This window comes from Mycosarcoma maydis, chromosome 3, assembly GCF_000328475.2.
Source record: "Mycosarcoma maydis chromosome 3, whole genome shotgun sequence".
Taxonomy (NCBI): domain Eukaryota; kingdom Fungi; phylum Basidiomycota; class Ustilaginomycetes; order Ustilaginales; genus Mycosarcoma; species Mycosarcoma maydis.
The window spans coordinates 543,321-556,729 of NC_026480.1; the positions used below are offsets into that span (position 1 = coordinate 543,321).

The 13,409-nt window shown below is 54.1% G+C and overlaps 6 protein-coding genes across 6 annotated transcripts; 3 read left to right on the top strand and 3 right to left on the bottom strand.

Annotated features, from left to right (window-relative positions):
• Positions 1-849: 849 nt before the first annotated feature.
• Positions 850-2,559, top strand: UMAG_01615 (uncharacterized protein; the record flags this gene model as incomplete). The annotated part of the gene is made up of 1 exon (XM_011389309.1): positions 850-2,559. One exon carries the CDS (start codon positions 850-852, stop codon positions 2,557-2,559), a length of 1,710 nt encoding a protein of 569 aa, XP_011387611.1.
• A 304-nt stretch (positions 2,560-2,863) lies between these two features.
• Positions 2,864-3,337, bottom strand: UMAG_01616 (mitochondrial 54S ribosomal protein bL28m; the record flags this gene model as incomplete). Its single annotated transcript, XM_011389310.1, has 1 exon — positions 2,864-3,337. The coding sequence occupies one exon, from the start codon at positions 3,335-3,337 to the stop codon at positions 2,864-2,866; it is 474 nt and encodes a 157-aa protein (XP_011387612.1).
• Positions 3,338-4,083: 746 nt separating this feature from the next.
• UMAG_01617 (putative U3 small nucleolar ribonucleoprotein component) lies at positions 4,084-4,950 on the top strand (the record flags this gene model as incomplete). The annotated part of the gene is made up of 1 exon (XM_011389311.1): positions 4,084-4,950. The coding sequence occupies one exon, from the start codon at positions 4,084-4,086 to the stop codon at positions 4,948-4,950; it is 867 nt and encodes a 288-aa protein (XP_011387613.1).
• Positions 4,951-5,248: 298 nt separating this feature from the next.
• On the bottom strand, positions 5,249-6,832 carry UMAG_11698 (putative H(+)-transporting V1 sector ATPase subunit B; the record flags this gene model as incomplete). The annotated part of the gene is made up of 1 exon (XM_011389789.1): positions 5,249-6,832. The coding sequence occupies one exon, from the start codon at positions 6,830-6,832 to the stop codon at positions 5,249-5,251; it is 1,584 nt and encodes a 527-aa protein (XP_011388091.1).
• Positions 6,833-7,643: 811 nt separating this feature from the next.
• Positions 7,644-10,223, bottom strand: UMAG_01619 (glycerol-3-phosphate dehydrogenase; the record flags this gene model as incomplete). Its single annotated transcript, XM_011389312.1, has 1 exon — positions 7,644-10,223. The coding sequence occupies one exon, from the start codon at positions 10,221-10,223 to the stop codon at positions 7,644-7,646; it is 2,580 nt and encodes an 859-aa protein (XP_011387614.1).
• Positions 10,224-12,322: 2,099 nt separating this feature from the next.
• UMAG_11699 (uncharacterized protein) lies at positions 12,323-12,769 on the top strand (the record flags this gene model as incomplete). Its single annotated transcript, XM_011389790.1, has 1 exon — positions 12,323-12,769. One exon carries the CDS (start codon positions 12,323-12,325, stop codon positions 12,767-12,769), a length of 447 nt encoding a protein of 148 aa, XP_011388092.1.
• Between the last annotated feature and the right edge of the window lie 640 nt (positions 12,770-13,409).

A 13,409-nucleotide genomic window follows, 5' to 3' on the forward strand; every position in this document is an offset into this window, starting at 1 on the left:
CATTCCGACATGTCTCTTGCCATCATCGTTCAACACGTCAAGCTCGAAGCACAAATCCCAATCATGGATCTCGCCGGACTGTGCTGTGATACAGGGCGGAGCGCTGCCACCTACCAAATCTAGTCTTGACTTGTGTACAAGGTGGGTGTGTACAGGTCACACAAGCACCAAGCTGTCGCAGAGGTGTAGCAAAGTGAACAGGTAATATACATCTACGCTGCACTCGAGCGTGTGAAGAGCAGTCGCAGATTCACGACTCACGATCCACGATTGGTGGTAGCAATCACGGCGTGCACGGAAACCACTCGTGACTCACCACTCGCGATGCGCGGCTTGGAAAGGGATGGGTGAGTGAGCGTCCATCCAAGATCCGTTCAGGTTCGGCATTCACGATTCGTGACTTCTGGCTTCGGAACACAAACAGGAACGCGGACAAGCACGAAGCGTCAAGGGACTATGACCGTTGTGAGGGGCGTTTGGTCTGCGAATATTCGGAGAATGTTATGTTCTGACGAGCATACATGTCTGGTAACAAAAACGTGACGTGAAACGGTCTGAGAGTCGTGAGTGGGAAACAAACTCACGACTCACGACTCGTGACTGAATCACGAATCTGAATCACGAATCGTGAATTGTAAGTTCGGAACTCGGATGCTCGCCTCGCAACCACCAACAACATCACGAGTTCAACAGAGCTAAGTCGCCCTCGCCAACCACATTGCTCAGTCAAGGAAGCGTCACAATGCTTTCGGCGGCATTGCCACCTGCACACATCCGCAAGGATTTATCCCTCAACCACCATCGATAGACGTTGGTGATTTCGATTGCGAACCGCCTGTGACCGCAAACATGCCGGACGAGGCGGCTCAGCAAAAGGCTGAGCACCAACAACGCCTCTCTCACGCGATGGGCGTCATGTTCCTTCAAGACAAGGTCGACAAACTCGAGCAAGATGTCCGCAAGATCACATATACAAGAGGAATGCATAACACTCGAAGCGCCCCGACACCCGACCTTTTCTCATCACAACCGCGTCACGATGTGGCGGCCCAATTGCGTGCCCAACCACGAGCTGTCACAGGTCCCGGATTATCTTCTCACACACGCGCAGCAACAGGCGACATTGCTCGCGTCAGCACCCAGACGACTACATCCATCCGTCTCGTCGATGCAAGCGTACTCATTTTTTCGCTCCGCAGCGTGCACAATTGGAGTCGTGACCAGTCGACCTGTGTCGTCATTCCGCTCGAGGCCATCAACACGCTCGACCTGCTCAAGAAGGGCGACGAGCCCATCAACCTTGCAGCCAGAAAAGCAACGCGTTGGCTCGAAGACAAGATTGCTGTCTCCACGCAAGACGGTGACCTCATGCTTACCGAACCTGAGCCTGGCATCTTTGCTCAAAAAGAGCACTTCCGCGCTGCTGGATCTCAGATTGCAAGAGCGCGCCAAGACAGGATCCATCACGACCATCCAGATCCTACACGCGTCGCCGGAGTTGGCGAGATGGAAAACAATCCCGAACCGGCTCAGGTGAAGGATGTTTTCAGTGCATCCGAGGCGCCTCGCTACCTGCGCGAGCTAATTAGTGTATGTCTTTACTGCCATCAAACTGCCGCTTCCACCTCGAGCTTTGCCGTCGCCATCGCCTATCCGCCAGATCACCTGCACGAAAAGATGATCGAAGCACAGCCGGTCACCAGCGACAAGATCAACTATCTCCATCGTACCGATGGTCGCGCGACCGAGGCTTGGCTTGACGCCTACCGTATTCCCTTTGAAGTGGTCGCTACATCCAAGACATGGACGGGCGAGAAGCTTTCGTCTCGCTTCCGGACTGAGGTTGGCGGCGGCGATTACCACAGCGTAGGACCTTCCAACGATCTGCTCGGACCTGGACACGGCTACAAGTCACAGCCGAGGAGAAAAGGCTCGCCGACACCATCTGTCTCTTCGTCCACAAGCTCGTTCAAATCCGAGTTGAGCGGCTTGTCATTGATCAGCTCTCACCGCAGCCCACGCCATAGACAAGAATCGCGCTTCGGATCCACGTCAGCGGCACACAAGAGGTCGTCGGTCAGATGCATGTCCACCACGTCGATCAACCCAGCTGCAGAAGCCAGCACGGCCTCGTCTGGGTGCGAAGATGCCGAAGCGCGTCAAGACTCGGACAACGAAGGCCCGATCATCGCACGTCCTTCTTCCGCGGCCTCTTCGCACGCGTCGTTTGTCTCGTCACTCACCGCTTCGACGCAGGACGACGCGGGCAGCCAGACTTCGGCCTCGTACTCATCGCACGGCGGTACACGCATCGTTCGTCATGGCGCGTCGCCTTCACCTACGCCGACGTCGTCTACGACGGATCTAGCGAGTACGTGTAGCGAAGGTTCCGCGTTCGCTTCACCCAGGTTGACCAGTCGGACGCTGCACAAGACAAAGTCTGGAGCGGAAAAGATGGAGGAGTATCTACGCAGCTTGGACGCAGGCGCGAGCGGCGGAGCACCGGATAAACGCACCGCAACAGCTACACCGACGCCGGGCGCTCATAGACATGGCTGATTGTATACCCCTTTTTGCTTCATGCTTCATTGCGGCTGCCATGCTGCGTTTGGATCGGCAATGAAGAAATGTGTGATGGTCAGCGGCGTTTTCTGTTTGTTATTTTTTCCGCTTCTGACCGAGATGCTTTGCTGAGCGTGGGTGTGTATGTCTGTCGATGGTGTGCCGGATCGAATGGTGAGATAGAGCTGGCATTCTGGGTCATGATAAGGCAGGTGGATTGCGTGACAAGGGATGCAGGGGTGTGTTTGTACAAGAGGCAGGGTTGAGCTGAAGCTGAGGATGGGTGGTACATTTCGCAGTTCTACAACTGTCTAGCAGTCCTCTCGAGCTTCAATCTTTTACTGCGCAGTCTCAGTGCCAGGGTATCTCTCAAGTTTCTACCCCATTCGCCGAGTTTTTCCGAGCTGGTCTTGGCGAGGTAGATGTCCAAGCCGCCCATTTTGTCCATGGATCTGAGTGCGCTCGTCGACACTTTGGCGCGCACGAAGCGGTCGAGCGTGTTGGACCACAGTTTTTTGCTCTGGATGTTGGGTGACCAGGTTCGTGCGGTTTTCTGCCGCGATTTCGGCACGTTGTGGCCGGACTGGATCATCTTGCCGTCGTAAAGTCCGCGTTGCGAGCGTTTGAAGATGGTGCCAGTCGCAAGCGCGCCCAGTGCGGAATTGCGCGATTTGGGTGACGAGAATGCCGACGTGCGCGTAGAGGCGCCGGAGCCAGAACCTTTGGCTCCACGATATGTCGTTCGTGAGCCGAGACGGATGGCTGTGAAGAACATGGTCACAACGTGCACGGTGCGCTAAGATGTCGTGGATTCGTGGATCTGCTACGCTTGTCGTCGTTTTCTCGGCCTGATGGCTTTTCGTGCTAGGTCTATCCAGATTGTAGCCTTGGTGCAGAATGTAGCTTGGGTACACGCCACTTTGACAGCTGTGGTAATCAGGGATGCGTCCGAGTAGGCACGTCTTGGTGGTGTATCGTTGGTGTGAAAACGATGATGGTTGTTGCTACACCCCGTCGAATACCGCTCGGCAAGATTCATGATTCGTGATTGATACAGCAAACGCACGCGGGCGAGAAAAGCAACCGGCAGCAGAGCGCAAAGCGCGGAGCGCGAGCAATTTCTTCAGCTGTGTACCACCCAAAATCCAGATTTGTAAGCATTTCATCATACTCCATCTGGAAAGCTTCGGGATTCGGATGCGAAATTTCCAAAGCCACGCTAAGCGTGATAAAATTTCCCTGTGACGGAAGAGCCTTTTCGAGAAGATGAACTTGCGGGCTCGTCTATCTTGCCCATCACCATTCGATTCTCTACCTTTGCCGTGATCGGCTTCTGTCGTACTGGATACTCAAGACAAGAGTCGCAGTGCTGTGCGCTTACTATCTGACTGCATCTGTCGCACTTGCCAACGAAAGAAAGCAACACGAGTCACAGACATTTCGGTTCAAACAGCGCCTTGAAAGCGCGCATTTGTTCTTGTCGCGCCACAGCTCTTCGACCACGCATCGATTTCGGCCAGGATGCTTCGGCGACAAACGCGCGAACGTCGCGAGTACATCTATAAAAAGGCACTCGAGTCCAAAGAGAAGCAGATCTACGAACGCAAGCAGCAGATCCGCGAAGCACTTGCATCGGGGAAACCGCTTCCACCGTCGCTGTCGTCTGCGGAAGCGACGGAGCTGGGTCGAGATTTGAACCTGGATGCGGCGCAGGATGTACCGTCAAGCTCGATCGACGACGAGTATTCTCGGGGTGGAACGTACGATCCGCGTGTTCTGGTGACCACTTCGCGCGATCCAAGTTCGAAGCTGACGCAGTTCGCTAAAGAGGTGCGATTGCTATTCCCCAACTCTACACGCTTGAATCGAGGTGGCTACACGGTCTCGGACTTAGTAGCTGCTGCACGAAGCAATGGCATCACAGATATGGTCGTGCTTCACGAACATAGAGGTGTACCGGACGCTATGGTGGTATCGCACTTGCCTCATGGTCCAACGCTCCTGTTCACGCTCCACAACGTCGTCCTACGCCACGAAGTGTCCGCACAATCTTCTACCGTGTCCGAACAATATCCGCACCTGATCTTTGAAAACCTGTCCTCGAAACTCGGCTTGCGCGTCCAGACCGCTCTGAAACATCTGTTTCCCGTCCCGAAACCCGACAGCTCGCGCGTCATGAGCTGGATCAACAACAACGACTTTATCAGCTTCCGCCATCACGTCTTCCTGAAAACCAGTCACCGTGACGTCCAACTCGCCGAAGTCGGCCCCAGATTCGAAGCTAGAGTCTACCAAATCAACCAAGGCACCTTGGACCAACCAGATGCCGATATAGAGTGGGTCTTGAGACCCTACATGAATTCAGCCAAGAAAAAACCCCAGTTGTAATCACGAATCCCCTTTTCTTATCCGCAATTTCCCTCATGTACTTGTATCCACCCTTGACCTACTCCGATCCATACATACCACAAGCGCACAAATCACGCCGTATCCACCACACACATCGTTACCCTCCACTGTCAGACACTTCAAATATTTGGGAGAGTGTAAGCTTGAGATTGAAAGAAAACTCGGCTATCGAGAGACGAGATATGGACAATCGTGAAATGATCTTGAGGAAACACGGATCTAGGAGCCAAAAACATGCCAAGCGCAATCCAACGCAACAGAGACGACCTACTCGATACTAGGCATCGACCAACTTTGCGTCTTGGTTCGGGTTGCCGTTCTGCTGAGAGTTGTCCTTGGTATCCTTATTGCCGTCTTGCTTAGCATCCTGCTTCTTGGCCCTCCTAGAGTAGTACTCCTTGATAATCTTAGGGCTGATCCTATTCAGTTGTTCCTTGGGGAAGATCCTCAAGAGATCCCAACCAATGTCCAACGACTCAAAGATGTGCCTGTTCTCGTATGCGCCCTGCTTGATAAACTTGCCCTCAAAGTTCTCCATGAACTCGATCGCCAGCTTGTCCTCTGCGCTCAACGCCTCTTCACCGACAACCGCCTTCATTGCAGCCGCATCCCTGCCGGTGGCGTACGCCGCGTACATCTGGTTCGAGACATCCGAGTGATCGGCACGCGTGTGCTTGGCTCCGATGGCCGACTTCATCAAACGCGACAGCGAAGGCAGCACGTTGATCGGAGGGTAAATTTGCCGGTTGTGAAGCTGTCGGTCCACGTAAATCTGGCCTTCGGTGATGTAGCCGGTCAAATCAGGGATGGGGTGCGTCATGTCTTCGTTAGGCATGGTCAAGATCGGGATCTGGGTGATCGATCCGTTTCGTCCAGCCACACGACCCGCACGCTCATAGATGGTCGACAAATCCGTGTACATGTAACCCGGGTAACCTCGTCGACCTGGCACTTCTTCACGCGCGGCTGAAACCTCACGCAGCGCATCGGCGTACGACGTCATGTCGGTCAACACAACGAGCACGTGCTTTTCGAGCTGGTAGGCGTAGTACTCGGCCGTGGTGAGCGCCAGACGAGGCGTAATGATACGCTCGATCGTGGGATCGTTGGCCAAGTTGAGGAAGAGCGTGACACGGTCCAGCGATCCATTCTCTTCGAAGTCTTGCTTGAAGAAGCGCGCGGTCTCCATGTTGACACCCATAGCACCAAACACGATTGAGAAGTTGTCCTCGTGGTCGTCGTGCACACCTTTGCCGGCACCGGGACGCTTGACGAGACCGGCCTGTCGGCAGATCTGCGCGGCGATTTCGTTATGCGGCAAACCGGCAGCGGAGAAGATGGGAATCTTTTGACCACGTGCGATCGAGTTCATCGTGTCGATGGTCGAGATACCCGTCTGGATCATCTCTTCGGGGTAGACACGAGAGAAGGGATTGATAGGTGAACCGTTGATGTCGAGGTAGTCTTCAGCAAAGACACGCGGACCCTTGTCGATGGGCGCACCGGAACCGTTAAAGATGCGACCCTGCATGTCTTCAGAGACGGGCAACTTCATCGAAGAGCCGGTGAACTCGATGTGGGTGTCGCGCACGTCGATACCCGAAGTGCCCTCGAACACCTGGACGATAGCCTTGTTGCCCGAGACTTCGAGCACCTGGCCGCCACGACGCGAGCCGTCGGGCAAAGTGAGCGAGACAATCTCGTTGTACGAAGGAAACTTGACATTTTCCAGAACGACGAGCGGACCGTTAATGGCGGAAACAGTGCGGTAGTCCAGACGAGGATCGACGCTGTAGTTCTTGACGGCAGCTTGAGCATTGATCTCAAAGAGCTCCTTGTCGCTCATGCGAGGATCCGACATGGTGATAGCGGCGGCAAAGGTGGAGCTCCAAGATAAGGCGCAACTATGGTGAATGCTAGCACTGGAGCTGTGTCGAATGCAGCTGAGTCAATGCACACCGCACAGTTGCCAAAAAGAGGTGGTATAGGTCAAGGCTGAAAGGAGGTATGAACAGGAGGAAGGATGTGAGTAGTTCCAAGTGGAGATTACTGATACCGAAACAGAAACAGCAGCGGTAGCTGAGCTAGCGAAGTGAGCTTGCTTGGCACAGACACGCACACGCCTTCTCTTTCTCTCACTCGTGACTCTCTCTCTCTTTCTCTCTCCTCTTTCTCTCGTCACAATTTTGGCTTTGCTGATCTGAGCCCTCGAATTTGCTTCTGCTTTGGCACACAGCGGCTGATTTGGCACTGTGAAGTGAACGCAATCGTGAATCACGAATCTTGAATTTCGCTCGATTTTCCTATTCGTGATGGACGATTCGTGATTTGGCCCATGCGCTCGCTGCCTGTCAACCTAAACGAATCGGTGAATCAAGCAAGAATCAATCGTGAATCACAAACCATCGCCAATTTGAGCATTCGTGATTTCAACAGGGGCGATTGCACATTCACTTTCCAACTAATACGGCCGATAGCAGATCATACCGCTACTGTCGCACTCGTGCCACTCTTTCACTCAAGACTGGCAACCTTGCTCGCAACGATCGCCTCACTCACGCACACCTTGCCATCGAGTCTGAACGAGGAATCGATGCATTGCGTTCCGGTAGACAAGAGTGTTGCAGTTGATGAGCGTTGTGCGGGGTGCGCTTGTCTGTTTGTTGCAGTAATTACCACCCGCCACCACTCTTCTCAACAGGAATGGTGCGGCTAGCATCGCGTCTCTGGCTCTGCTCCTTGGCCGCAGGTCCAACAGGGTCGTGCGAGGGAGGCTGCAAGCCTTGTGAGTCCATCTCGCTCAAGATGTGAGTAAAGGCATTTTCCAAACGCGCATCTTTCAGCGCCGCAAAGACGTCCAAAAAGTCTTCAAAGTGGAGTGCACCAGTCTTGGTGAAATCCACCTCATTGACGATACCGCGCAGCGTCGAGTCGTCGACGTCCGAGTATCCGATGCGCTGCAGCACCTGTTTGAGATCCTTTGAGTCGAGCTTGCCGTCGCGGTTGACGTCGAGCAGCTTGAATTTGGCACGCAGCTCGTCCATCTCTTCCGAATTGAAAGAAGCGCAGCCGCTGATGGCCAAAGCATCCTTGTCATCTAGCGAGGCGGCGCCGAGCGAAGATACCTTGAACGCCTGTTGCTGGCTCTGACGCTGCTTGCGCATCTGGTCCAGTGACGTCTCCTTGAGTTGTTGCACACGAGCCGGCTGAAGACCCATGCTGGCCATGAACTCGACTCCCTCGGCCCACTCGTGCTTCTTTCGCTGTTCGTCCCAGCCCAGCTCCTCGGCCATCACGTCAATCACGCGCGGCAGCGCATCCACGGTTGCCTCGGCGTTGAGGAAGGACAAACGCGTTCGACGAGCGATAAAGTCCTGCGCCGTAGCAGCATACTCGCTGCGACATGCGTATCGGATCTCAGCCTCAATGTAAGGGTAGAGTTGGTCAATACGCTTGCCGTGCACCGGCCATCTCTGGCCGGTAGGCTCGGCAATCGAACACACGCTCCAGGCACGGTCACCGTACGTGTTGGACAAGTGACGCGCAACGTCGGTCTCGAGACCGAAGCGCTGCAAAAGCTTGACGTACATGGTCTTTGTCCAGCCGTGGCTTCCGAGCAAGCGCGTGTTCTTGGTCACACAGCCACGCTGAGGCTTGAGCTTGAAATCTGCGATAGCGCGGTCCACGGTCTGTTCGGCCATCTCGCGGTACGTGGTCCACTTGCCACCGGCGATGGTCAGCAAGCCCGACTCGGAGACGTTGATCATGTGGTTTCGAACAAGCGACTGCGTATCGGTAGCAGCAGGATCCTTGACCAAGGGTCGCAGACCCGACCAGGCGCTAAGCACGTCGCCTCGTCGCACCTTGATATCGGGGCTGAGGTAGTTGCGCACTTCGTCCAGAATCCACTGGATCTCTTCCTCCTTGGGGCGAGGATGCGCCTCCACTGGAGCAGCGGTATCGGTGGTACCGGCGATGGTGTTTCCCTGCCATGGCAGGAAAAAGATGACTCGGCCATCCGAGGTCTGTGGGTCGATCAGACCCATGTCGCGTGGCGAAAAGTAGCCGGGAAGCGTGATGTGGACTCCGGAAGAAGCAGCAACAATTTCTTGAGAGGTGGGTGCGTCGAGCTTACGCAGCGTGTCGGAAAAGGGACCTGTGGCGTTGATGAGACACTTGCACTTGACGTCCCATTCGTCACCAGTGAGCACATCGCGGACACGAGCACCGCAGATCTGGTCGGGCTTGCCAGCAGCAGGCTTCTTGTGGATAGCCACCACCTCGGTGTGGTTGGCGACAACGGCACCGTGATGCACGGCGGTCATGGCGAGAGCAACGTTCATGCGAGTGTCGTTGTGCTGACCATCGTAGTAGACGACGGCACCGGCGAGACCGGCCGACTTGAGCATGGGGAACGCCTCGAGCGCTTTGCCCTTGCCGAGCACGTAGGAGCTTTCCATGTTTTCAGAGCCGGCAAGAATGTCGTACATCTTGGTACCAGCCCAGTAGTAGGGGATTTGCCAGTACTTGTAGACGGGAAGCATGATGGGAAGGTGGTCAGAGAGGTACGGAGCGATCTTGAGGAACGTCTTGCGCTCGTGCAGCGCTTCTCGCACCATCTTGTACTGTTCGTAGTCGAGCTCAAAGACGGCTTTCTGGAGGTAACGAACACCGCCGTGGACAAGTTTGGTCGACTTGGAGGAAGTACCGGCACCAAAGTCGTCACGTTCGACCATGGCTACGCTGAGACCACGAGTGGCGGCATCGACAGCGACACCGGCGCCTGTGGCACCACCACCGACAACGAGAATGTCGAAGCCCTCGCCGTCTTCATCGCCGCTGCGAGAGGCGGCGGTACCGCCCAATTGCTCCGAGGCAGCCGGGCTAGGGCTGCTAGAAGTGGCATCTTTGGCAAGAGGTAACAAGCTCGAGTTGTCTGACCTGCCTTTCGAAGCGATGGGTCGGAGACTTTTTGCTGAAGACTGCTTGAGAGCCTCGAGCATCTGAGCGCGCGTAGGTGGCGACCACAGAGGATGCGGACGAGTATCGCCGGGCACGGTATCGGGAGCCTCGGCGTACAGGCTCGGCTTGGTGAGGGAGTAGGTAGCGACAGCACCACCGGCGAGTGCAACAGCTACAAGCACGGAACGATTCGTTAGGGTTCGTCGTTGACCGGCCGACGACGATGTAGAGGATGTCGAGGCGAGTCGCACGCCAGCGCGAGGCGCCGCGCTCAAAGTCCTGCGGAACATGCTATTGGAGCTGTCAAACGACGACGAGAATGCCAAAAGGATAAGACAGCAAAATCAAAGAGCTGAGGATCAGACACCGGATTTGGTGAGCGCTAGTTGGTCTAGAGATAGGTGTTTGCTCTGTTGCGTTGTCGGACCCGGTGTGCGAGCGGAAGAAATCCGAGTGGGTGGAGGAGCTGCGGGATGGTAGAAGCAGAGAAAGATATAGAGAAGGCTGAAGTTGAATGACCAGCAAGAAGCAGATAGAGTGACAGAGGGATGGCTTCCAAAGCATCGGAACGAAACTGAGATGACAAGATCGGCTTTTGCGCCTAAACTCGGACCGTATGACGGCACAGCACGTCCATCACCAAGGGCAGCAAATAATTACAAGTTAACGTAAGTCAACTCAACGTAAGAAAGAAAGAGTAATCACGAATACAAACGAGAAAACAAAAAAAGGGTGCGAACGTGAACGGGTTTTCGGCCTGTGACGACAAGTCGGATTAAGTTAACTTAACTAGTGATTGGATTAGTCAACTCGTGACTGTTGCCAAGCAACTCTCTTGACTGACGACTCGTGCCATGAAACTTGAACGGGCCGTCAACGTGATATGCGATAGTTTCGAGTCACGAGTAGCATGGCTTGAGCGGGTTGATAAGTCATTCGTGATTGAGTGTATGAATTGTGAGGCACATTCTTTATCCTGTCGATGTTTGGTTATTCTTCCGCCTTTTCCCTGAGAAACAAAGTCAAAGTCATCAATGAAAGCCAATCCAATCCGAACATCAGCCACGGAAGCACCCCGAGACAAGGAGGCTGCTTGTGCTTTTGCAGCTGTAAATGCACCGGGTGGTAATTGTGAATCCTTGTAAATCGTGAATAGCCACGATCGGCCAAGAGTTGTAAGTCCATAGTCAGCAGAAAAGCACGGACTGTCTAGCACAAGGAACATTACTGTATGGTCACAACAGCCTCGTACCCAACGAATCGTGAATCCATGCATGCATGCATGCATCCTCTGCATCGTTGCGCCGCCTTTGCCATCTAAAGCCTCGATGCCGAAGAAAAGTTCAGCCGTTCGTCAGAGAAACATTTCTCTTCGAGACGGCTTTCCTCTAGCCAACCCAAGCGAGCCAAATTCCACTCTTTGAGTCGTGAGTCGTGAGTATGGATGGATGGATGATCAGGCACCACAGCCAATCGTAATCGTGAATGGGAGAAATTCTCCGATGACACCTGCCAAACGTGACTGGCTCGCTTGACACCGAATTTTCCTTGCACAGGATGTTTCGTGATTCACGATTCACCTATCACGATTGGCGGCGTTGCGTTACGTTGCGCTGCTTGTCGTTGACTCGGTTGCTGGATCAACAGCTGAACCACCCGTCGGCACAGACCGCTGTTCGGCGGTGCTCGCCGTGTGAATTCACGACATGTTGCGCCTCTTTCGCACCCTGCCTTGTTCTTTATACAGGTTCAAGCAACTCACGACAAAGTTAGTTACGAGTCGTGAGTGACTGCAGTTCGTGATTGAAGCGTGAATCACGAATAATCGTGAATGCCGCGAAATGGCCAAAATGCGAGTCTATACAGCTCGCCGTGCGTGGTGCGTGGTGCGTCCAGAGTCGGCATGTTAGATCTACACTCTGCCACGAGTCACGAGTCGTGAGTGACAGCACGAGTCACGAGTGTGTGTGTTTTACTCGTGACTTTCCTTTCTTGAACCGAGCCTGCGTACCTTGGCCCCCCTCCCCCACAAATAGGGGTCACTTGCTTGCCAAGAGAGCATCCGAGACCAACACCCTCGCTCGCTCTTGCAGCACAGATGCGGAGCTGCTTGCTTGCTTGCTTGCAGAAGCGGCAGAAATCCCTCTACTTGCCCACGAGTGAAGAGGCAAACAATCATGAATGGCTGACTCCGAGTACAGGAGACGCTCGAAAAGCACATGTACGTTAGCATTTGTGATTGTTACCACTTTGGTTTTTGCCCATCTCATTCCCTGCCCTCGTTTCTGCTTCTTGCTCCTCGACATTACAGCCGCTTTCGAACGCATCTTGTGGGCCGTTTCTACATAATCTTGGTCTCGGCGCGCATAAACCCACCATAGACGCAATCATGGGATCCATCTTTTCATGCCTTGCATCCACCTGCATCTATCTCGGCGAGTTTCTCGAGAACGTCTTCCTGGCTCTTGGAGAGATTGGCGCAGTGCTCGTACGAGCCATCATCGGAATTGTGGTCAGTCTGTGCGATTTGCTGGCAGCCATCAGCTGCTGCTACCGAGTACCCTGGTCTGAACGTCCAGATCGGTCGTTCTATGCCTACACCACCAACGCAGCGGCCGTCAACACCAACGGTAACAGTACACTTGCTACTGTTGGCGGCAAACAAGTGCTATCCAGTGTCTTTACCAAGCAGGGCAGGGAGCAAAGAAAGCAGATGAATGCCGCTAGGAAAAAAGCCGCAGCTCTCAAGGCCGAGGAGGTAGCTACCGCTCAGAGCGTCAACGAGCAGGCTACCAAGGCGGAACAGGAAAAGTCTGGCGCTATCGTCAGGGTATAGATCATCCCAGTACAAGGAATGGTGCTGTTGAGAACGTCTCAAGGCCAGCATAGCTTCGTCCAGGACCCCGATCTGCCACTCTGTTGTTGACGTCAACCCTCACGACTTGTCACGACTACGTTTCACGAATGATACCCCAACGATGCTGTCACCGTGTTCTTGTTCTAGTCATGAGTGCGTAGACAGGATCAAACATTCTAGAATGAGAAAATGAGAAAACAGAGCCAGTTGGCCTGCGTCGTATTGCGCAGAAGCCAAACAGGCCATGCTCAGCTGAAGCTTCTTTGATCGGCGATTCAGACAGCTGTGCGTACTTCGATCGGGCCGTGAATCCATCGGCACACGTTGGCAACTCGTAACTGATGCCTTCCGAACCCACACGCACTGAGCTGAGCAATGCACGTGATGGTCAAAGTGATGCTAGCACATAGCCCCTGATCAACGATCCAGGATGAGGATGACATCAAGTGAAGCAAAGCGTCGAGATTCATACTCAATGTGATTGTGTATGTACACAATCTGCATCACGAATCGTGAATCTACAGCGAGCGACTCACGACTTGCACGAATCACGATGCAGAAATAGTCACGAGTATTAACATGCAGAAGCTGCCGAATCACGAATCGTGAATCATGAATC